General features: G+C 33.6%; 1 protein-coding gene across 1 annotated transcript in view; it reads left to right on the plus strand.

Annotated features, from left to right (window-relative positions):
* VWA8 (von Willebrand factor A domain containing 8) overlaps nucleotides 1-25783 on the plus strand; it is a 404132-nt gene that overhangs the window by 83308 nt on the left and 295041 nt on the right. The window contains exons 6-12 of the mRNA XM_051983869.1: nucleotides 5183-5347; nucleotides 5729-5778; nucleotides 9047-9155; nucleotides 10905-11009; nucleotides 16900-17031; nucleotides 18118-18252; nucleotides 18336-18413. Coding sequence (XP_051839829.1) covers nucleotides 5183-5347; nucleotides 5729-5778; nucleotides 9047-9155; nucleotides 10905-11009; nucleotides 16900-17031; nucleotides 18118-18252; nucleotides 18336-18413 — 774 coding nt within the window. The remainder of the gene's footprint in view (nucleotides 1-5182; nucleotides 5348-5728; nucleotides 5779-9046; nucleotides 9156-10904; nucleotides 11010-16899; nucleotides 17032-18117; nucleotides 18253-18335; nucleotides 18414-25783) is intronic.

The following is a 25783-nucleotide window of genomic DNA, read 5'->3' on the forward strand; positions in this document are numbered from 1 at the left end:
TATATATATACTCATTAGTGGTATAGAAATATATATTACTCTGAAGGAAAATAGAAGGATAATGGGATATGGGAAGGAGGGGGAGGGGGATAAAAGAGAGGGCATATTGAAGGAGGGACTGATCAGTAGTAAAATACTTTTGATAAGGGACAGAGTGAAAAGAGAGAATAAATGGGGATAAAAACAATTAGCAGTAGTAATTGTAAAAAATATTTTTGAAACAAGTTTCTCTGATGGAATATTTATTGTTCTCTGGGAAATGATGAGCAGGATGCTTTCAAGAAAAAAAAAAAAAAAGCCTGGCACTTCCTCCAGGAACAAAATGAAATATGCTGTATACAAAGTAATAGCAATGTTCTGGGATGACCAACTTGAATGACTTTGTTATTCTCAATAGTACAATTATCCACATCTACTCTTAAGGACTTATGATGAAAAATTACATCTGTACAGTGATGTACACTAATCTGTACATCAGTATCTGTATGCACTGATACTGAATATAGTACTGAGTCTGAATGTAGATTGAAACATTCTCTATTACTCTATCTCTCTTTTTATTTTTAACTTAATTTTTCTTGAGTGTTTTTATTTTCATTAGGATGGGTGATCTTTGTTTTCTTTCAGAACTTGACTTTCTGGAAATGTTTTAAATAATTTCATATGTAGTTTCTTAATTGTGGGTTAGGGAACTAAATGTTGTGATTAGTGGCAGTGCAGAGAGTTGTTGGAACCCCTCTTTTAATGATGAAATTCAGAAGTGAGAGGTTCTCTTTAGTTGGCACAGATTCAACATGAAAGAATTCATGAACCCAAAATATTAGACTGTCAAAAAGGGAGTTTATTGTTGGCACTACAGAAGTCAGCTTTTGCTAGGAAGACTGACTTTCGAGTGACAAAGTCCTAGCAGAGAAATCCTGGCAGAGAGATAAACAGAGGTGTTAATACTGACAAGAGAATGTCTTCTCAGAGGGCAGGGGTCCTGACAGGCAGCTATACCAAGAAGTGGTTCCTTGACAAAGCATGGTCCTGCTTTTGGACCTCTGCAAAAAAAATGAGCCCAAAATTGACCTTTAAATAGGAAATGTGAGCCTGAAGTTTCAATCGAATGAAATTGCTTCAGTGTTGTCACTGCCTCCAGGCCTAGATTCCCAGTTGAATGAGACCACCTACATATGAGCTAAATAGGAATAGTCCTGGACTAATTTTCAGCTCAATAGAGAGTGCAGCCAGCTACTCAATAGAAATATCAAGTCCAGATCTCCAGCTAAATGAGACCACTTAAGTTCCAGCTAAGTAGGGAGTGGTCTTGAGCTAATCTTAATGAAACTACTTAACTGCTGGTAAGAGTAGGTCCCTGTCAGAAGAGTTTTAGGGCTCATCCCAAAAGTCAAGGACAATTTCAAGGTTCTCCCATCAGGTGAGGATAAGGGAGAGAATCTAAAATTAAAAAATCTTAAAAAACAAGTATAAAAAATTTGTTCTGAATGTAACTGGGGAAAAATATTAAATAAATTTAGAGAGAAAAAAGGAAAGACTTAGGATTGCTGTTAAGAATAAATGAAATGACAATGATGTACAATGGAGAGAAGATAGAATTATTAGCCATGTAGAATAATCTCTAGAATTGGAAAATGAGCAAAAAAAAAATTGATTAGCTAAAATTGGAAACCCAAGATCATAAAAACATATTAAGGTAGTTCAAATATCTTTATTACATATGGAGTACTAAAAAAAACTGGCAGAGATGATTTCTTAGCTGCTCTTTGAGAAGTTATTAAAATGGAAGCATCAAAGTAAGCAATAGTTAAGATGATTTTTAAAACAGAGAAGAAGGTAGATTATTAGGGATTTGATGTCAATTTCTGGTTCTAAAATGCTTTGTTAAACATTTTAAAAGCACCCACAAAGAATTGTGCTGACCACTCACTACAAAGAAGTGTGGGCTAATTTCAAACAAGACATTCTGGATTTACTTTATCTCTTTTTTTGATATGTTACTGAAGTGGTAGGAGAACTCTGCTACATACATACTACCACTAAATTTCAGCAAGGTACTTGGCAGTCCTTGTTGAAATCCTTGTTGACAGTAAGGAGAGTCACAGACTGGATGATAAGAATTTTAAGTCAACTTGAAACTTGTTGAAATACTTAATCTAGAGAGAAGATTAATGAATGAATGAATGCTACCCAAAAGGGAGATACATGTTGGAGCACCATAGATTCTGTTTCTGGGCCTATTCTTGTCCACATTTTATTTTCAACAATTTGCAGAAGCAGTTATAGATAGAGAGTTGGCTTTAGAGGAATATACAGAGGAATACAGGAATAGAGAAATACAGAGGAAAAGAGTGCTTTTTGGAGTCTGGAGTCCTTAGTTCAAATCCTTTCTTTTTCATCTACTGTTTAATTTGTTCTGGAACTCAGTTCCCTCTTCTTTAAAATGAGGGAGTTAGTTGGTCTAGACGACCTCTAAGTACATGTCCATCTCTGAATTTGATACTGTGATTCTGGATTCAAGTGCTATCTCTGATACATACTTGCCAGTTTGATTATGAACAAGTCACTTAACTTTTCAGTTTGTAGTTTCAGGGCAGGTGCTGATCTGCATTGATAAAGGGTATTTTATCACTGAGAATTCCCTTTACAAATAAAATAAACAAAAGTTAAGATGAAACCTGATGACTTGCTAGTTAAATTTTTAGGTGACATGAAGCTTAGAATATTATGTGATTAATGCATTGGAAATAAAAAATGGGATGCCAAAATTCCTTGACAGTCAAAATAGGATTTGGCAAATGATAGACTTCGGCCTATTTTTGTACTAAGAATAGTTGGGGGTTTTTTTTATGTTTATTGAAAGTTTTGTTTTATCTTAAAATGTAAAAAAACATTTTTAGCTCAAAGGCTGTTCAAAAAACAGTGCTGTATTTGGTCTTCTGACTGTTGTTTGATGACCCTATTTTAGATGAGTTCACATTTATTAAGATGACTATTATTCAGGATAAATATCAAATGCTGCACTTGAATTTTGAAATATATTCAAATTAAGAGTGAAGGAAACATGAATAGGTAATGGTTAATGTGATTTTAATAATTTTGTAGACCATCATTTAACAATTATTAGGCACTTACTGTGTATTAAGCATTGTGCTAAGGATGGGAATACAAAGAAAGGTAAAAAAGTAATCCCTGTCCTTAAGAACCTTATGTGAAAGCTAAAAAAGTTATCACACGTTCAGATATAGAAGAGAAATGCAGTGACTCTAATGAAGTAATAGGTAAATTGATAGTCCTTTTGTACTTCTCCCTCTTTGGACAACGTTGCAAGTATTTTTTTTTCTTTTTTTTTTGGGGGGGGGAGGCACTGTATTTTAATAAAAGCCATTGACAAGCTGGAGGGAGTCCAAAGAAAAGTGACTGAAGAGGATTTGAAAACCATGTCATATCAGCATGTAATATGGGAATTGGGAATGTTAAAGAAGAAAGGACCATGGCAAGGCAGGATTGTAGTCTTAAAATATTTTAATGATTGTCATGTGGAAGAGAGCATGCCTCTTCTATAGCTTCCCTCTGAGAACTAGGAAAAATGTCACAGAAAGGCAGTTTTCATCTTAACAGAAAGAAATAATATCCCAGCAGTTGAAGCAGACCTGAAATTGAATGGTTTCCTTTGATATTTAGAGTAGTTCATAATCTTCAGTTTTTATGAGAGGGCGGATTTTGTAGATTTGGGAAGGATTTTGTAGGTGTTCATGCTTTTAAGTGTGGGCTAGACTAATTTCTAGGGTTCTCTTATAACTTCTAAAAAGAAGTTCATATGCTTGTGTTTCTACCATCTGATAGGTTTCTTCCACTCTTTTCTAAAAATGGTTTCACTCTTGTTCAATTAGAAGATATAATTGAGAATAACCTAATTACCATGGCTTTAAAATATTGTTGTAGTTAATTTCCAGAAATGAATATTGACTTTAAATTCATTTGGAGGAATTCATTATGCAGAGCCTTCTTTCTCCCTATGCTTTCTAATTTCCAAATGACTTTTATTTGGCCCTTGGAGATTTAAATAATATCATTCATATTAGATGATTAGAAAATATTTGTGCTTTGTTGTTGAAATAGATGTGTTTCTTTTTAAATTTACTGACTATTTTATGATAATTTTTTTTTCTTATTCTGTATCTTTATTGTGGATTTAAACCTGGATTTTGGAAAAGTCCATTGAGCAATGTTTTATATCAAATGAAAATAGGATTGTGCTGATACTTAGGTTAAAACTGTTTCTTAGAAATAATTTGATATAACAATTATCTAACTACATAATCTTCTGAAAAATAACTATCATTTAAAACTCAGAGTTCTTTTAGTTAAACTTGATTAACAGTGTTCATTGTATTGGCTTTTTTTCATACCATTTAGTGCATCCTCATTGATCCCACCACCTCCAGCCTTGAAATTACAGTCTTATTATTTTAAGACCTAAGAAACTGAACGACTTAAAAATGTGGTTTTTCACTATGTCCAACAAAATTGATATCCCAAATTGATGTTGCTAAATTAGGCTTTGCATTTGGGAGTAAAAGAAATGGTGTGTGTGTGTGTGTGTGTGTATGTGTGTGTGTGTGTGTGTGTGTGTGTATGTGTGTGTAAGTGTGCTAATTCATTTTTACTTTAGTTGAATCTAAACCTTAAAGGTTTTATCTTTTCAGTACCTAAATCTGCATGTCACTTGGTTTAGACATTTGTCACTATCTTCCTAGAAAGCAAGTGTACTGGGAATGAAGCTTCAGTCAGATGAGAAGACGGTTTTAGTCACTTATTTGGATTCCTAGTCACTTTCTTGCAAATGGTTTGCCTTTCTGATTCTACTCTTTCTAGCCAATGATGCTGTACATGATATTTTCCTTACCTATACTGTCTTAGATCTTATCTTATTTCCTGTTGTCTGTCTTTCCTTTACTAACAAATCTTGAGCACCATCATTCCGATTCCTATGATGTAATCTACCACAATTTTAGATTGGTTTTCTGTGCTGGATGGTTTATTTTTCATTTTCTTGATGCTGAACTATACTGAACTAGAATTAACCAAAACACACAGTAGAAATTTCTCAGGAAAGTATGAATCTCATCTCCTTACAAAAATTAATTGCATTCTAATAATTGTCCTTTGGTGTCTGTAGGATCATACCAAAACAGAGCTAGATGCATGGAAGATTGTTAGAGTTAGTGAAGATTTTCGAGTAATTGCCCTGGGTTTACCAGTACCCAGATACTCTGGAAATCCTTTAGACCCTCCTCTTCGTTCTCGATTTCAAGCAAGAGATATTTACTACCTACCCTTTAAGGTTAGTATAAATCAGAATATTTAATTTTTTATCAATTTTTATATTTATACTTAATGAATCCACAGTTTTAAGTATATTGTTTATACCCTTTTTGCGCTCTCCTTTTTTTTTTTGGATGATTTCTTAGTAGTAAATAGGAATTAAGTTGGACAACTTCTTCATAATATAACAGGAGAAATTATAGTGTTTTAAATCTTGAAAATTATGGGGTGGAAGAGATAAGAGAGAGGCTTGATATTTTTTTTTAATTTTGGAACTAACATCATTGTATTTGGGAGGACCTTTTTAAATACATAGGGTAGTGTTATGAGGGTAGAAATATTTATGTTTAACTTATATCTGAATAATTTATTTGATGAGTGTTTTCATATTCTACTTTAGGACCAACTTAAATTGTTATACTCAATTGGGTCCAATGTTTCTGCTGAGAGGTAAGTGGTTCAAGGTATATTATGTTAGGCCATGTTGAGTCAACCATAAAATTTTAAGATGTATCCTTAAATTAGAAATATATTCAGTCTGAGGACTTTAATAATAATCATAAATATCTAACTAGCTCTTGAAATATGTACTAATTTCATATGTGTTAGTAAGCCATCTTTAACTGATTTGGAGTTTTATGAATCAACAAACATTCATTAAATGTTTACAATATGCCAAGCACATAGTGACTTCACTAATGATACAAAGAAAGATCAAAAATAATCCCTGCCCTCAAAGAGTTCACATTCTTTTTTTTTTGATGACACAAAGTATTTTTAATTTTTACTTAAGTTTCCTCTTTCACATTATGTTATGTGGCTCATTATTAATAATCTGGCATCTTACAATTCAGGTACCACAATATTAGGAGTTCACATTCTAATTGGGGAAAAATATGCACACAAGTATATACATACAAATTGTATACAGGGTAAATCTGAGATAATCTGAGAAGGAAGGTACTAACATTGAAAGAAAATTGGGAAAATCTTCTTGCAAAAAAATGGAGTTTTAGCTGAAATTTGAAAGAATCCATAAAAGCCGGAAAATAGAGATGAAGAACAGGCAATGGGGAACAGCCAGTACAAATGCACAATCAGGAGATAAAGTATTTTTTTCAAGGAGTAGCAAGGGAGATACAGTCATTGAACCATTTCATTGGATGATACAGAACATAGAACAGATTTAATTGTAAGAGTTCTAGTCTAGATTGTAAAAGACTTTAAAGGCCAAATAGAAGATTTTATATTTACTTCTCAATAATAGGGAACCACTGGGAAGCACTTCTGATTAAGAGGGTGATATGGTTAAAACTACATTTTTAGATCAATTTGGCAATTGGGTAAAGGGGGCACTGAAAGAGGGAGAAACTTGAGAATAGCAAAGCAAAAAATCAACCAAAAGGTAATAATGGACCTATACCAGAGTGTTAATGATATCAAAAGAGAGAGGGGGAAATTGAGTTGAGGGAAGGGTTTTGAAGGGAATATAATGAATTCAGTTTTGGATATGTAAGTTTAAGATGTCTATAAGCATCCAATTCAGAATATTCACTCCGCAGATGAAGATGGGAAATTGAAAATCAGCATAAGGTTAGGGTTGGATAAATAGATTTGAGATCTTCTGCATAGAGATTATCACTGAATTTGTAGGTAATGATGAGATCATCAAGTGAGATCATATAGAGGGCTAAGAGAATACATCCCAGAATGAAGCTTTGGGGGATGCTTCTGATTAGTATGAATGACGTGGACAAAGATCCATCAAAGGAGAGTGAGAAGGAACAGTCAAAGCCATAGGAGGAGCAGCAGGAGAGAGAAGTATCATAAAAAACTTAGAGTGAAGAGAATATCAGAAACAAGAATGATGCCATTAGATTGGTATTTAAATTTGGTTACTTTGGAGAGATGAGTTTCAGTTCAGTTAAGAAGTTTGGAATCCAGATTGCAGACAGTTCAATATCCAGTAAAAGGAGAGGAATATAGGCTAAGTTTTTCCATCCTTGAAAGGGAGGAGAAGTATAGTATAATAATTATAGGGATGAATGGATTGACTTTTTTCTTTTTGGTTTATTGTAGTTTTTGTTTTTTTTTTGTACGGGGAAACATGGGCATGTTTGTAAGCAACAGAGAAACAATCAGTAGATAAGAAAAGATTGAAGATTAATGAGAGAAGATAATAGAGAGGTAACTACATGATCTGTGGGTCTATATAGAAGAGTTTTCTGTGGTAAGGAAAAGGGTTATCTCCAAATGTGAGGCAGGGGTGAAGGTAGAGATAATTAGGAGAAAACATCTAAATAAAATGTAATGAGAGGAGGTAAGAAGTAGTACTCTTATTAAATGAATGGCTGCTTTAATTCTTTTGGTGAACTATAAGGCAAGGCTCCCTTAGGGTGGAAGAGGGTTTGCAATAGGATGTTTAAAGAATGATTCAAAAAAAAAAAAAAAAGGTTTGAAAAGTCATTGGAGGAGAGGGTTGAAGTGGAGATGAGTAGAATAGATAGTTGATTAAGGAAGTATAAAAGGATTGCTTTGCTGCAGTGAGGGACCATTTAGAATTATGTAACATAAATTTGTGGTGGTCCCTGTCAGCATGGTTTCATGATATTCTCAAGCTCTGTTCAGGAGCATTTGACTAGGAATGAAGATAGGGGAATAATCCAAGGTTTGGCAAGTCAGATAATTTTTTGGAAATAAGGAAGCAAATGATTCTAGTGTAAAGTTCAGTATAGAACTGAACTGATTGGCAAAAAAGTCAAGATTGGAAAGGGAGGGAGGAAAGTGTAATCAGTGTAGGGGGAAAAGGAGTGTGTGATGTCTTAGGAAAGAACTGATGGATGGAGAAATTGGCAGTCATCATGAATATAGAAAACAGGAATGATGCTCATAAGGAATAGGGAAGGATGAAGTGATAAAAGATTATGATCAAGAATTCTAGAGTTCATGAAAATGAAAAAGGATCTTTTCTGAATGATGGTATGACCATCTTTGTATACAGTTGGGTTGGAATGGCAGAGTAGGTGATACAAAAGAAATAAAATAAGGAATTCGGAAATTAGGGTATTTGAGGGAATATCAGGATATATTTTGATATTCCCTAGTATGAATGGAAAGAAAGATGGTGGTCTAGACACTAAAGTCATTGAAGCAAGGGAAGGAAGTAGTAGAGGTTAATAGATACCAGATAGTAACTACTAGAAGAATTTTGATTATGTGATAAATATAGATTGAATGAACCTCAAAGGAGAAGAATTTACCAAGTGATGTCAATAGAGGGAGAATCTGGAAATAGCAATAGAATGAATATTCTGTCTCTCCCACCTTGTCCAGTTAGGTGAGGAGTATGTATGAAAGTTGAGGGAGCACTGGGAAGTGTGGCAAAGGATGCAGTATCATCAGACAATAGCTAGATTATAGTGAGAATTAGAAGATTTAGAGAAAGGATTTAAGAAGAAAGCAAGTGTGTTTAATGTAAAGCAGATGAAGGGTATATCTGGAATGTGAAAATTGAGGGATAGCATTGAGAGTGGTAAGACTAAGTGAGTAGTCAATGAGAGATGGAGAGCAATGTTTATACAATGATACCTGAGGGTATATTGCTAGGTTTGAAAGAATTTCATGATCTGGGAGCATGATAATCACTGAAATTGATTATTATTTCTTGCTTAAGATGTAAAAAAATTAAACTTGTATTAAAATTTTTTTTAATCCTTAGGGTTTCTCAGGTATTGTCATTTGCTACTACTCTCTGCTCTCAAGAATCTTCTACACTTGGACTTCCTGATTTTCCTTTAGATAGTTTACCAGCTGCAGTTCAAATCCTGGTATGTGAATAATGAAGCATTGACCATCAAATATAGCAAAAACATTGTGACTTTTCAAAAACAAGTTTTATATGATTTATGTTTTTATTTAATGATACTTTGAAACTAACTTTAAAATAGATATCAGAAAGAAATGGTTTCTAAATATGTCATTGTAGAGAAATGGTTTTATTTTTGTTTCTATATTTCTTAAATTATCATATTATGTCTGAATTCTTTCATTGAAGTTTGTTTATTTCTTATTATTTGCAATAATAATAATAATATCTTTAAGGTCTCTAAAACGTTACACATATATGATCCTTATAACAAGCCCATGAGGTCTATGCTATTATTCCCTATTGACAAATGAGGAAATTGGGGTTCTAGAGAGTTTAAGCTATTTGCTCCAGTCACCCAGGCAGGACTTAACTCAAGATGGACTTTGTTGGCTCCAAATCTAGTCCTATGTCTAATTAGTCAAGATCCCTATGGATAATTAATTACCTGCAGTGTGCATTTAGCCTCACTGACATTCTTTTAGAGATAATCACAAAATGTTCCTTATTATAGTTAACTAAACTTGTATTCGTCTACAAGAAATCTTGTAGAGCTTCTTAGTTAGAGATATAATCACTTAAAAGAGTTTGGTTAAGTATCCAGAGAGTACCTGGTGAATGAAGAATGAAATTGGATTGACAACCAATAAAACTTGTCAATTAATATCTATGTTTTGGGATTGCTGAATAAGACCTCATAGAATTGGGTCCTTAAATGAAAGAAGTGAATATGTTGTATTTCATTGAGAAATAGGCCTTTGGAGCCTAAATGATTTACCCAAGATCACATGGAGTAAGTGGCAGATCTGGGCATTGTGTTCTTTAAAAAGGATCAATAGAGCAAGAGCTAAAAGCCAGGATTTCCAATCCAGGGTTAGTTTAAATATCACAAACTTCTGTCTGAAATAAAAGCCAATCTTTTTCACCAATGATGCATTTAAGTGCCAGATTGTCAGGAAGTAAAGTTGTAGGATAATAGAATGGTCCATAGTGAGTCTTGGATATGTTGTAGCATATGACTAATGAACAACTTTTTTGATAGAAGTACTATAAAAGATAGCACTTGGAAGCTATATGACTAGAAAAGGAGGTAGTCTGGTACTGGGGCAAAAATTTATGGTTAGCAGATTCTATTCATATACATTCAAAATCAAAAGATTTTGAAGAAAGATTCTTGCATATTGGTACAATGAATGAAATGCTGAGCCTGCAATCAGTAAATCCTCAGTTAAAATTTGGCATCATGCATTTATTATCTGCATGACCATGGGCTATGTTTGCCTCAACTTACTTATTTGTAAAATGAGAATGTGATAAAATGTGTTGTATTTGTAAAATAAGGTATTTGTAGAGTACTTTACAAACCTTAAATTTCTATTTAAATACTAACTGCTATTATTAATATTATTACTATTATTGTTATTATTATCATCCCCATAGATGCACTTATAGGAGGACATGGACAGGAGTGAATCAGTATCAGAAAGGCTTTATAGTTGTAATCTGCATATTGATGAGTTTGAAGCTTCATGAAAGTATTAAAGAAGTTGTTTCAAATGAGAGGAATTTATTAATAAAATCCATGTCTTTATTCCTTTACATGAAAAATTCTTCTAAATGATTTCCTTCATCATCATATTTTTCTTAAACAATAAATACCATGTTTTATGCATTTTTGTTTTTGTTGTATTTTTTTTTTTCTTCTGATTAGGATTCCTTTCCTGCAATGTCAATCCAGCATTTAATCCAGTGTCTTTATCCTTACACAATTTTACTAGGACATGAAGGCAAAATGGCAGTGGAAGATGTCTTAAAAGTAAGTATCTGCTGGGATATTATTTAAGGTCTATAGAAGTGTAACTATGGCTCTTATGTCACTGGGTGGTTCAGCTCAGCATATTTTTTTTAAGGGCTTTATCATATGTGGAAACTTTTCTAATAGGAGAAGAGCAGGAAATGAAAAATAAGTATCAGAATAAGCTATCAGAGAGATCTAGAGAGTTTGAACAGGAAGCAGGAACCAAGATAATCTAGGCAAGCTTCTGCCTGAAATAAATCAGAGGAGATCATAGAATTATGGATCCAGAACCCAAAGGGCTCACAGAAACCATGGAAGGCAGCCAGGTGGCTTCATAGTGCATAAAGTGCTGGGTTTAAATCCAGCCTCCAGTACTTAGGGCTGTGTGACCTTGGGCAAATCCCTTAACACGTTTGCCTTAGTTTTCTCAAATGTAAAATGTGGATAATAATGGCATCTATTTCCCAGGACTGACATGGAAATCTACTGGCCCATAGGAGACGTTGGATAGAGACTTGTTTCCTCCCTTCTTTCCTTCTGATCCAAATACCTAATGCTTTGCCCAAGATCACACAGGGATAAGTGGTGGATCTGGGCATCAATAAAGCAAGAGTTAAAGCCAAGATAGCCAATCTAGGGTTGGTGAGTTCCCTGTGAGGTTTGTGGTAGAGATGGTAGAGCTGCTGCTGGGCTGGAAGGGGAAGCATTTACTCATATCTAAGTCAGGACTTGGACTTGATCTTTCTGAGTCTAAGACCTACCTTCCATTCATTGGTTTGCTGCATATATATATATATATATATATATATATATATAAACTTTCTAAGCCATATCTGCATATCTAGACCCCTTTTCTCTTCCAAGCTTCCCTTCTTATTGTCATCATTATCCTGTCACTCAGGCTTGAAAGCTTGGTGGCAACCTGGATTTTCCAATCTACATATCTGATCTGCTGCAAGGTACTGTCATTTCTGCCTTCATAATATCTGTTGTAAATGTCCTTGACTACATAGCTACTTCCTTATCTGGACTTGATCACTTCTCACATGAACCACTGCAGAAACCTTCTGTTTGATCCCCCAGTTTCAGACTTTTCCTTCCTGCAGTCATGTCTAAAGTGCTAAAGTGATTTTTTTAATGCACAGACCTGATCTTATCAACTCCTATACTCAATATACTCTAATGGCTTACTCTCACTTTCAGGATCACATATGAAGTTTTCTCTTGAGCATTTAAAGCTCTTGGTAATTTGTCTTCTTTCTTCCTTTCTACTCTCCTTATTTCAATACTATTAAACTTTAAGTGTTTTTTAATGTAATGTTTAGTTTTAAAATGTTTTAAAATTTAATGTTATGTACATTTCATTACATTTTTATTCATTTTGTTAAATATTTCCCAATTACATTTTCATCTGGTTCTGTTGCACTTGGGAATACAGGGCTTCTGCTTGACATCTTTGCCTTACCCTTTGCTCCCCTCCATACACTCTGAAATCTAACTACACAGAAATATTGACTATTCCTCACACATAAAGCTCTACAAATCCATGGTGAATTTGACCCATGCCTAGAATACTCTCCCTCCTCAACTTTACCTCCTGGCTTTTCTCACTTCTTTCCTCCTAAAGCCTTCCTTCTAATCCTAGAAGGATTAATTAATGTGTGTGTGTGTGTGTGTGTGTGTGTGTGTGTATGTGTATTGTATATGGACAGAATTATTTGATGTAATCTTCCCCATTAGAATGTGAGGTCCTTGATAATGGGTACACATTTTTGCTTTTCTTTGGATCCCCAGCACTTAGTGCAGTGCCTTGCACTTAATAGCCACCTAATAAGTGCTTATGGACTGACTATATCTCTGAGAGAAAATTGGGGATTTATTTAGACTAAATATGTGAAAAGATAATTGTCTTTTTTCTGGAACCTAGAATATTGTATTTGTTAAGAATTTTATCCTCCTTGAATAAATTATTCACACTTGAAATTTATACTATTTCTTCAGCTGAAGCATGATAGATTCTGCTCTAACCCCTTATTTTAACTTTTTATGTCTCTGTTTCAAGTATGTTTCTTGTAAACATATTGTTGAATTTTGGTTCTAATCTATTCTGCTATCTGCTACTGTTTTATGGGTAAGTTTATCCTATTCATAGTTGATTTCTTACTGTGCATTTTATTCCTTTTTTTTTTTTTCTGTTTATCCTTCTCTCTGTGTTTTACCCTCTCTCTTCTCAAAAGTCTATTTTACTTCTGATCACTATCTCCCTTAATTTGATCTCCTTTTTAAAAATCACCGCTTATTCTTTTTCATTTACCTGTTGGATAGTATAGATCTCTATACATGTGCGCGCATGTATGTGTGTGTGTGTGTGTGTGTGTGTGTGTGTCTGTCTGTCTGTACTTGTGTGTATATTTTTCCTTCTTTGAACCAATTCAGATGAGTGAGGTTCAAGCATTGCCTGCTACTCCTTATCTTCGCTATAAAAGTTCTTTGTGCACTTTATGGCATAATTTTCTCCATTCTTCTCTCTTTCCCCTTCTCCCAGTACATTCTTCTTTCTTAACTTATTCATTTTTTAAATGATCCCAACATAATCAATCTAGTCCCATGCCTTCTCTTTACACAGAATATTAGAAATAATGATAAAATTCTTAGAAGTTACATGTATCATCTTCCAGTGTAGGAATATAAGTAATTTAACTTTATTGGGTCCTATATAATTTCTCTTTTATTTTTACCTTCTTATGCTTCTTTTGATTCATCTATTATCTTTTCCTTAGGAATTCTTGAAAGTTCTCTATTTCAATACTTCTATTTTTTTTCTAATGAAGGATTATATTTAGTTTTGTTTAACAGGTTATTCTTTTTTCCCTTCCAGAATATCATATTCCAAACCCTCTGTTCCTTCAATGTGATAGCTGCTAAAACAGTAATTCTGACTGTGCTTTTACATTATTTGAGTGGTTTCTTTCTGGCTGCTTGAAGTATTTTCTTTTTGACTTGGGAGCTCTGGAATTTGAATGGGAGTTTTCATTTTGGGATCTCTTTCAGAAAGTGATTAGTAGATTATTTCAGTTTCTATTTTATCCTCTGGTTATAGGATGTTGGGGTCGCTTTCTTTTAAAATTTCCTGAAACATGATATCTAGACTTTGGCTTTCAGGCAATCTAATATTTATCAAATTATCTCTCCTCAATCTATTTTCTAGGTAAGTTGTTTTTCCAATGAAATCATTCACATTTTATTATATATTTTTTCATTTGTTTTGTGTGTTTTTTTTTTTTTTGATGTTTCATGAAGTCACTAGATTCCCAGTTCTAATTTTTAAGAAATTGTTTTGTAACTTTTCCTTTTAACCAATTCTGTTTTTAAGGTGTTATTTTCTTCTATATTTTTGGTGCCTCTTTTACCCCTGTTAATTATCTTTTTTTTTTTTATAATTGCCTTCCCTTGCTCTCATTTCTTTATCTGATTGTTCCTTTTTCAATCTGATTTTTTTTTTATGCTTTTCAGGAATTTTTGTTGGACTTGTTACCAATTCATTTCTTTTTGAGTGCTTATAACTGTTTTGACATTGTTATCTTCTGAGTTTCTGTCTTGATTTCCCTTGTCACCAGAGTAGCTTTTTTTGGTCAGGTTTTTTTTTTGTTATTCTTGGTTACTTTTTCTAGTCTATTTCTTGACTTTGAACTTTATGTTAAAGTTGGGCTCTCTTCTGGAGATTGGAGGTGGAATGGAACTTTTCCAAACTTTAGGCTTTTTCACACAGCTAGTTCTGGGTATTTGGAAGTTTTCAGTGCATCCCTCAGGTAGTGTGATCTGGGGAGAGATGTGGTCACTACTTTCTTGGTCTGCAACCTGGTACTTGGTGGGAAGAATCCTGACCTTTTATAGCTGCCTCAGGGCCCCTGATCCCTTGCAATTGAAACACTCCTCTCTGCCTATGAACTATGACCCAGAAATTGGTATGGGCAGTGGAATTGTTCCCAGTACTAACACAGTGATATCTTTCTTGTAATCTCGTTATGATCTGTTGCTGGATCCCTTTCCCATCTCTGACTTGAGAGCTCCTGAAGTTGCTACTACCAGTGTTACTACATCCTAGCCTCGCAGCTATTGTTGCATTTGAGTGTGCTCTGGGCCATCCTTCCTTCAACTTTTTTTCCAGGAAATTGTCTGGCTTATCTTGACCTTCTTTTTGACCATGCTGCTTCAGAATTTGATTTGAGGCATTGTTTTAAAGTTGTTAAGAAGGGAATGTTAGGAGAACTTGATTGATTCCTTTATTACACCATTTAGGTTCTGCCTTCAGAAGTCAAAATTTGCATTATTTCTGACAAAAGAATTTTATACTGGAGATCTTCTAGTCCAAGCCCTTTATTGTTGGAGAATTGGATTGTCTTACAGGGGTCCTCAAACTTTTTAAATAGGGGACCAGTTCACTGTCCCTCAGACTGTTGGAGGGCCGGACTATAGTAAAAACAAAAACTTTGTTTTGTGGGCCTTTAAATAAAGAAACTTCATAGCCCTGGGTGAGGGGGATAATCATCCTCAGCTGCCACATCTGGCCCTCGGGCGTAGTTTGAGGACCCCTGGAAGATAAGATTAAATGCTATATCTGTGGTTTCATTGATTTGGGAACTCGGTGGAGAATCTCCTTTGCTGATGCAGATTGGTATCTTCTTATAATTTATAATCTTAAAGCACTGTCATGAATATTCAGAGATTAAACAATTTGCGTGGGATCCCTCAGCCAGAGTGTATCAGAGTTGGGACTTAAACTTAGGTCTTCAGTTGTCCTGACTTTTTACCTGTCCTTGAACTTTGGTATCTCTGGAAGAGAGTGAACCTGATGACTTTGTGCAAGTCTACCTCACTTAAATCCAGTCCATGTGCAAGTCTAGATGTTATACCATGATGTCATTGGTCTTCTTCAAAAACTAGATAAGAGTATTTTTTTAAATATGTCACTTTGATAGGTACATGTGAGTGTCTAATTATTGTTATTTCTAGCTGCCAACATTATTGTTACTTTACCCCTCTTGGCCTTGGCTTACTCTTCTATAAAATATAAGACAATAAGTTCTTCCTTTTTCAGTTACAAGATTGTTGGAAAAAGACAAGACAAAAACAAAAAAAGAATAAAAGTTTCTGAAAATGTTTTGTGAATTAAATAAATAAATAAATGAACTTAGGTCTTCTGAGCTCTCTGTTCATTACTCCATGCTACTTTTAGGCCCTGCCTACCTTTTGAGCTAGCTAAAATCACAGCAATCACCTGCACCTGTCTATTTCCATTTAGAAACTTCTACTGTATACAAGTAGCAATTTATATACATTTTGTAATCTATCAGTGGTCCTTTTTGATGGAAGAGAAATGTTCTGTGATTCAGTTTGTCAGAAATATTAAAGGCCCATTCAAATTACCAAACCAGTAATGTTTTTTCACTTAATTAGTTAGGAAATATTTCTATGCTGAAAATGTAGAGGATTAAAATACACATTTTGTTTGAGCAAACTGTATGAAAATGACTGGAATTTGGCTATATGGCATAGTAAGACGTGTATTTCTTCAGATTGCCACCACTAGATATTGATAATCTGCTGACATTTGTATAAAATTACACTTTATAAGCCTTAAGAAAATGTTAAAGGAAAATTTTCTCTTGCTACATCTTTTATTTACTGTCTTTGTAAGTAATATTTTTATATTATGGATAAAGTTTTGTGCTTGTTCATAGCATCATGTAGCCTTAAAGTTCACTAGTTCTATCCTTGGATTGTAGTGTTAAAATCCACATATACATAGGGTATTTCAGCCAGAATGAACAAAGAATCAACTTTTATTGGGTTTTAGGTATTGAGATTCAAATGAAACTCATGCTGTGATTTTCTTCTAATTTTATAGCGCTTTGAACTACAGGATTCAAGAAACTCTTCCCTTCCCAGTAGGATTGTGAGAGTAGAAAGCATTCCTGGAAATCTAGTTTGTCAGGCTGCCGTGACACTCCAGCTGGGGAACAAAGAAGCAACCATTAAGGTGATGATTCCCAAACTCTTAGTGTTTTAGGATATGCTTCCTTTGCTATTTGATAATTACTTTTATCATTATCATTATTATTATTTTTACTTGAAGCAAGGAATTCTTGCATAGCTGCTTTTAAAAATATTTCATAGGACAGGGTAGCTACATGACGCAGTAGATAGAATATGGCTCCTGCAGTAGGAGGAGCCAAGTTCACATCCAACCTCAGACACTTAACCCTTATTAGTTGTGTGACCCTAGGTGAGTCACTTAAATCCAATTGCCTCAACAACAAAAAATATGTATATCATATTATGTGTATATCACACAAGTTGCTTTTTATGAAAGAAAATCTTAAAAGAGAACAAAAGAATAAATCACTCCAAAGACAAAATTTACTGTTGCATAATTGTACTGTTATTCATTTCCTTTGCTGTGATTATTAAAAAAGTTAATACCATTCTTTGGTAAATTCTTTTTTTTAGCCATGCTAGTTTCCAATAAATGCGAGACAAGGTTAATTCTTATTTCCTTTTTGTTAATTTGAGGGGCAAAATATGATCTTAAAATATGCAATTTTTTAAACAAAATTTTTTGCCATATTTTTATCTATAAAAGAAAGTAGTATAATTTTTTTAAAAAAGTCACTGGTTTTATTATTAGAAGGTAAAACAAATCTACAATAGTAACATCTGTAATTTTTAGTCTCAGTAGTTTAAGAAAGAATCTGATTTTTCTGAAAGCAGAATGACTTGTGATAGATGCCTTAATATTATCATATGGCAGGTTGATGAATTAGGGATTCTAAAAATGGGAACCAGATCTTTGTATGTATGAAATAAAATGAAAAGTTGCTTCAGGATGGTTAAATAATGAAAAATGCTTTAGTATACTTTACTGATGGATCTTCTACAAATTCTTGTCTCACCATAAGCCTCCTAGCAGCTGGTTTAGACTTACTGGAGTAGTGAGGCTTTAGATAAAATGTTCCTTAAATAATGTGTGTTTTAAGAAAAGCTTTTTTAAGCACAAAAAAAAGAATATGCTAAAAATAGAATAGACTTCCTCTTCTGTATCATATTTACCTCTGTTTCATTATAGGTACCATCTGGGACCAAGCCATTAAATCAACATTCTGGATCAAACCATTTCATAAAAACTTTAAGCCATAAGCAGCTATTGGCAGAAATGATGCAGTCTCATATGGTTAAAGACATGTGTTTAATTGGAGGAAAAGTAAGAATAACATCACAAATACATTGTTTGTTTGCCTTGAATTATGCAATTGTAAATCCTTTCAATGAATGTTTTCTTTCTAGGGTTGTGGAAAAACAGTCCTTGCCAAGGAGTTTGCTGATGCTTTAGGTTATGACATAGAGCCTATCATGCTGTATCAGGTAAAGTATTATTCATTTGCTATGTATATACATTGTAAAAATAGATGTGTAAGGTTTATGGGCCCTACTCAGAATGTCTTAGGAAGAAATGCCTTTCTGTTAAATCATGGACATAGAAGAATAACTCAAAGAATTACCAAATGAGAGTATGATAATATAATTTTGACTGCAACATGCCTGTTGGATACAAGGTACCAGTATTGGAATATCGTTTCAGCATATAGAATGTTGCAGTCTTTTAAGAGTATTGATCGATTCTAACAAAGCATGGAACTATCTTGGTTTATGGTTAGTATGATGATTCAGGGGACAGATTTTATAGGTAGAATAATGTGTCATTGACATATTGTGGTTAAAAAACCTAACAGTTGTTGTTCTAGCATTTTATAACCTGATAGAATGTACTTTAAATATGTTTTTAATCCTGAAATTTCTCCCTCAAAGCATGTTGAATGCTTATGTGTTAGGCCATATCTTTTTATGATAGCATGTTTATTTACAGAAAGCTCTTTTTCTCTTATCTTGTTTCTTATGCATATCATTTAAGTAGATTTAGATGACGTCCATGTACTCTTTGGGAATCAGTTTCATTGTGCTAGAATTTTGTTTTGTTCTCTTAGTTAATAGTTTGTGTGATCCTAGACATATTTATACTTAGGCAGAAAGATATCTGATTTTTACTGAAATAATTTAAACCCATTACTGCTGTGGCTTTAGTTCTAATTACATTTTGAATGTTTCATTTAGTAATATTTAGTTTATTTAGCTTTGTCAGGAAATATTTATTTTGTTGTCTTGCACTGAATTTAGAAGAATTAGATAGAATAACATACTAGTTATTTTGATGCTATATATAGAATGAACCTTCTTTTGTAAAAATACATTTTAAAACTTGCTTTGTGACTACATTACCTATTTCTTTTGAATACATTAACTTTTTCAGTATACTAAGTCATTTTTTAGGAAACACCTTTGGGGTGTGGGTAGGAGATTTATCGATGTACTGAATTCGAGAAGGCACAATTACTTTTTGATTGGTATCCTGGGAAAATATGCAGTGAATTGTTTAATTTTAGAGACAAATTGATTGACTTATCCAATACATTTTAGAACATTTTTACATGTTAAAGAAAAAAACATTTTTCCTGAAAAAAAAAACAGTAAAGATGAACATATTGCTTCAGATGGAAGAACATGGGAAAAAGGCAAAAAGTTATGATCTCACAGAAGGTTAATTCTTATGAAAAATTTTTCTTTTCTTTTTCTTTTGTACCTCTAGTATTTACAATTCCTGGCAAGTAATAAGTAAGCATTTATCAATTATGATAATGCATTTATCATAGTGCTAACTCTTGCTTTACATTTTATTTATTTATTAGCATTCTCATTTGTGTAATTATTTGTGTACATGTCTTATGATTCTTATTTTAGGTTCTTTAAGGGCTGGATAAATATCTTACATGGATTTTTGTCATCCCTTGTACCTAAATCAGTGTTTAGCATTTTGCTTTGTATGTCATTAGTGCCTAAAATGTTTGTTTACTCCAGATATTTAGTAAATACTAGAAGCATATGACTGCCTACCTTGAAAGATGCTAAGAATGTAACCCATACTTACTTCATTCTTTCAAGAAGAAAGGGGCTATATTAGTATAATCAATAATTATTTGTTTTGATAGTACTGGATTTTCCATAATTATGCATGTTGTGGAGGCTTGACCTCCAAATAATATGTAAGCAGGATCCCCATTGGGAATAAGTAAGTAAACATTTATTTCTGTAGTAGAGTTACTTGGAGACTTCTCTATTATTTGTGCATTTATAAGCTACACTTAATCTGTGGTTTTAGTGATGTGAACACTCAATTATTTTTAGACTTGGCTATTTTTAGAATTGGGTTTTATGTGATAAAGGCATAGCCTGAACACCCAAATTTGTATCAGTGCATAAAATATGTTTTATAATGGCCATAAAAAAAGTCTTTAAGTATTTTGGCAGGTCTGTTAGGTCAAATTATTTTACTTTACTAGTAATCACTTTTGCATTGTTGAAGTTAATGATTTAATGGTATTAGAGAAAGGATCCATTTCCTTTATAACTCAATTAGGGCATATTTACAGACCTCATTTTTTATATCCACCCAAAAAAGTCTCCAATCTTGGAGATCTCTTTGGTATTGAAGCACTGAAGGGATTTAAAAACTAAGTAGAATCCAACATAAACTTTTTAAAAAAGAATTACAGTCTTTTGGTTAAAATAGACACTGTATGAAGCACATTGCAATCTTAGGGTCATCCCTGAATTTTCAGCCAAATTTTCTTTTTTATATCCACACTGATGCCAAAACATTTTACTTCTTTCATAATCTCTAAATTCCACTTCTTCCTATTTTTTCCTTTGATGGAAGTCTTTTTCCTTCCCTTATAGTCCTTTTTTTCCCTCTTTCTCACTAACTTTTTGTCAAATATTTCCTGAGGAACTCAAACTTTGATTTTTAGTAGCTTCTGTATTGATTTAAAACTTTCTTTTCACCTCAGAGACTGTGTGAGACTTTCTGACTCTATATCTTCTTTTGTTCTCTTGCTTATTGATGCTACTATATCCTGGCTTGTTTCTTGCTACTGTTACTTCTTTTATGTGCCTTTCTTACTTTCTGCCTTTTAAAATCTCCAAATGACTTTAAAGAAGTTATTTCAACTTAATATTTCTCTTTATTGCTTACTTCTTCCAAGAATTGCCTTGGAAATGATTGGAACCATCAAAATAACTAGTTTGTACACAGCTCTTTGTTATATTTCTGACCTACTAGACCTGTCTGTACTGTTAGACTCCATTTTTCTCTTGTCACAGATAATGTTCTGACAATCGTTTTTGAGTCGTTTCAAATTGTTTAAAATTTGAGAGTTAATATATTTGAGGGCTTTAAAGGCTACTAATCAGTCAGTCAGTAAATATTAACTCCTACTGTGTGCTAAACTGTACCAAGTGCTAGGGATGCAAATAAGAAAAAGACAGTTCCTCTCAAGGAGATTATAGTTTAATGGGAAAAGACAACACAAAAAAGAAGGCTGAAAAGGGATAGGCAGAAAAGGAAACAGAAAAGGAAAAGGCCCTCTGATAAAAAAAAAAAAAAAAAGAGTTGGCTGGTAAATAAATCCTTTTTGAGTTGAGAATTTGAGAAGAGTTCTTTGCTTTGCCCTCTAAACCTAATGAATTAAAGATATATTTTTGACTTCAAAAGATACTTTGATAATTTCAAATTATCAGCCTGTTAAAACACTATATTAGGCATGCATTTTTGGGGTCCTTTTTTGCCTTTTAGCAAATGAATGATAATAGTCCTTGATAATGATTAAAACATTAAAGTGAAAATATAATAATTAGTATGAAGAGTTATTTGATTTGCTTAGAAACCACACATATCTCAGGAAATTAACTATCATATATGTACAAACTAGATGCAAAGTAATTTATAGGTACAGGCAACTAGGGAGATCAAAATAGTTTTCCAAGAGGAAGAACACATGATCTGAGCTTTAAAGGAAAATAGGAATTCTATGAATTGAAGATGAGGAGGGATAAGGCTGGAGGATACAACCTATATAAATGCATAAAAGTGGATAGATGGAAAGGTTTTGTTTTTTTTTTTAATAAGAAATAGGAAGCATTTTTGTTTGCTTAGAACATGGTGTTTATCAGGAGAATAATATAATCCTGGAAATGGAGAATGCTAGATTGTTAAAAACTTTTAAAAACCAGAGAAATTTGTATTTAATCCTAAAGGCAAAAGAGAATGACACAGTCAGATTAGTGCTTTAGAAAAATCATTTTGGCAGCTCTATGAAATCAAGTAGGGAAATAAAGTAGGAGGCTATTGCAGCAGCCCAGGCGCATTATACTAACCACCCACTCTCTTCTCTCCTGCGTATATGATGCTGAATAGAGCTAGAGAAAATTATAGAACAATAGTGACTGGGGCCACTACAGATTTGTGTCACATAATCTCAACTGAGCTCTTCATTGCAGCAAGGCAGTCCTTTTTAAGGCACCCCCATAATCAGTTTGCCACCATTGATTATGACAAACATCTTCATCCTGACTTAAGACTTCTCATGATATCCTCAACTGAGGCAAAGCCTCATGTTTTACCTAAAATTTTGATGCCATTTGCTAAGCTCTCTGTCTTTTCTCTTCATCTCACGTAATTCAGATGTTTTCCTTTACTGTCTCCTGTTTCACACAGTCAGATGGTGGAGAGTTCCAACCAATTGAGAAGAGACAATTACTGAAGAAGATGTGATGTAATATAATTAATTAAGGGTTGCATGGAGAGGAATTTATCTTGGAAAAGAGAAGGGCCAACATCTCAGAAATAGCTCAGGTTGGAGCTTTCCATTTTTCTAAAGCAGCCTTTTCCAGGGCAAAGTCTGATCACTTTTGGTTTGATTTCTGCAAGTTCCTGACTAGAGTTTAGGTCTGAGCTAAATAAATGCTGCTGGATTCAGCCTCTCTATAAGTTAGTCATCCCTGGATCTGTGATCAAGAACTGTTATTTATCACCTATTCTTGTACCTTATACTTGGGTCCTATTGAGCTAGATCTGAGATTCTATCTGCCCTTCCCCAAGGTAGTACAGAACCTCTCCTTGCATTGAAATGCTCGATGTGGTTTATTCCTGGACAAACCTGGTTTTCTTCCTGTGGCAATCTTGGTTGAAAAAATGACTCAGTGTAATACTAAAACTTTCCATAGGATTAGGTCTGCTGTATTTTCTAGATTTTGGAGGAAGAATTTTGGGATGGTGTTAGGGGTATGGGGAGTGGAATCTCTCTGTACTTCTTCCTGCTACAAAACCATCTTGTCTCTGCCTTTTGTATTAATTTTTAAATTTGTCTCCTGCCTTCAGTCTTTCCCCTCTCCAATCCATCCTTCATTCAATTGCCAAGGTAATTTAGTTTCTAAAGTCTAAAGTCTGTTTTTTTTTTTAATAACTTTTAATTGATAGAACCCATGACAGGATAATTTTTTATAGCATTATCCCTTGCATTCACTTCTGTTCTGATTTTTCCCCTCCCTTCCTCCACCCACTCCCCCAGATGGCAAGTAGTCCTTTACATGTTGAATAGGTTACAGTATATCCTAGATACAATATATGTGTGCAGAACCGAACAGTTCTTTTGTTGCACAGGGAGAATTGGATTCAGAAGGTATGACTAATCCGGGAAGAAAAACAAAAATGCAAGCAGTTTATATTCATTTCCCAGTGTTCTTTCTTTGGGTGTAGCTGCTTCTGTCCATCTTTGATCAATTAAAGCTCTCTTTATTGAAGAGATCCATTTCTATCAGAATATATCCTCAAACAGTATCGTTGTTGAGGTATATAATGATCTCCTGGTTCTGCTCATTTCACTCAGCATCAGTTCATGTAGGTCTCGCCAGTCCTCTCTGTATTCATCCTGCTGGTCATTCCTTACAGAACAATAATATTCCATAACATTCATATACCACAATTTACTCAACCATTCTCCAATTGATGGGCATCCATTCATTTTCCAGTTTCTAGCCACTACAAACAGGGCTGCCACAAACATTTTGGCACATACAGGTCTCTTTCCCTTCTTTAGTATCTCTTTGGGGTATAAGCCCAGTAGAAACACTGCTGGATCAAAGGGTATGCACAGTTTGATAACTTTTTGAGCATAATTCCAAATTGCTCTCCAGAATGGCTGGATGTGTTCACAATTCCACCAACAATGTATCAGTGTCCCTGTTTTCCCACATCCCCTCCAACATTCTGCATTATCTTTCCCTGTCGCTCTAGCCAATCTGACAGGTGTGTAGAGGTATCTCAGAGTTGTCTTAATTTGCTTTTCTCTGATTAATAATGATTTGGAGCATATTTTCATATGTCTATAAATAGTTTCAATTTCTTCATCTGAGAATTGTCTGTTCATATCCTTTGACCATTTATCAATTGGAGAATGGCTTGATTTCTTATAAATTAGAGTCAATTCTCTATATATTTTGGAAATGAGGCCTTTATCAGCACTAAAGTCTGGTTTTGTATTCACCTCCATCCTGAAGCTCCATTAGCTCACCAGATATCAAAGATTTCTGCTATTGCCTCTGCCCCTGCTCCCAACCTAGCCATTTCATGATTATGGCCAACCATATTATATAGTTCACCATTGCTTTTGATGAACAAAACAAGTATCTCATTTGAATACTTTTGAACTATGCAGATTTTAAAGAATATATCCTTTTTTGCTCATTTAAATTTGGTAAATTTTTTTGCAATAATATTTTAAAGTTGAGTGTAGATCACAACATAGCATTTTCACTCTTTTTGTTGTTTTCATTTTTTTCTCATTTTTTCCCTTTTTTAATTGGATTTTTCTTGTGCAGCATAATGATTGTAGAAATATGTATAGAAGGGTTGCACATGTTTAACATATATTAGATTACTTGCCATCTAGGGGAGGAGGTGAGAGTAAGGGGGGGATATTTGGAACATAAGATTTTGCAAAGGTCAATGTTGAAAAATTATCCATGCATATGTTTTGAAAATAAAAAGCCTTAATAAAAATATTTTAAAGTCACAAATAACTATATGACTGTATGAACAATGAACTGTAAATCTACTATGTAGATTATAAAAGCCTCATTTGAGGAGAAATTTCATGGAAATTTAGATTGAGATTTAATGAGTGAGCTTTGTTATTTAAAATCTACTTGTTAATTTAATATTTAAATCATATACTTCAACTCATATTCTGAAATATTAAGAAATATGCTACACTTTAAATGATGACCTTTGAGGAACTTTTTGGGTGGTAGAGAATAACTTTCATGCTACCTTAATGAATTTAGTTATTATGAAAAATTTATTTATTAGATTTCTAAGAAGCCTTTGGCTACATGTATAAAAATAAGGGGTACAATTAAATTCTGATGCTTAAAGAGAAAAAAAATAGTAAAGGGACTGAAAATACTTCCAAATAAGGAATTCCCACCTTTAGAAAGATGCACCATCACTGATGGTCAACTAATTGAGGTTTAAATGAATCAGAGGAAGGAAGGGTTCAAGACAAGGATTTTTGGAACAACCTCAAATATAAGGGACACATTATAATCAAATCCTGAGTACTTTGGTAATAGTGTATCTGTTTTCCTTGATTGATATGATTATATTTATGCTTTATAACCAGTTTTTAATATTTTGATAAAAGATTTTTCACTACTACTTTTCAATGGAAGTTGGGCTCAGAAAAGGCAGTGAGGAAAATGGGGCAAAGTACTGGATTTGAAGTCAGAAGCCCTGAGTTTGAATTCTGATTTTGCTATTATTCACCAGATTTGTGACTGTTGGC

The sequence above is a fragment of the Antechinus flavipes genome, chromosome 3 (genome assembly GCF_016432865.1).
Source record: "Antechinus flavipes isolate AdamAnt ecotype Samford, QLD, Australia chromosome 3, AdamAnt_v2, whole genome shotgun sequence".
NCBI lineage: Eukaryota > Metazoa > Chordata > Mammalia > Dasyuromorphia > Dasyuridae > Antechinus > Antechinus flavipes.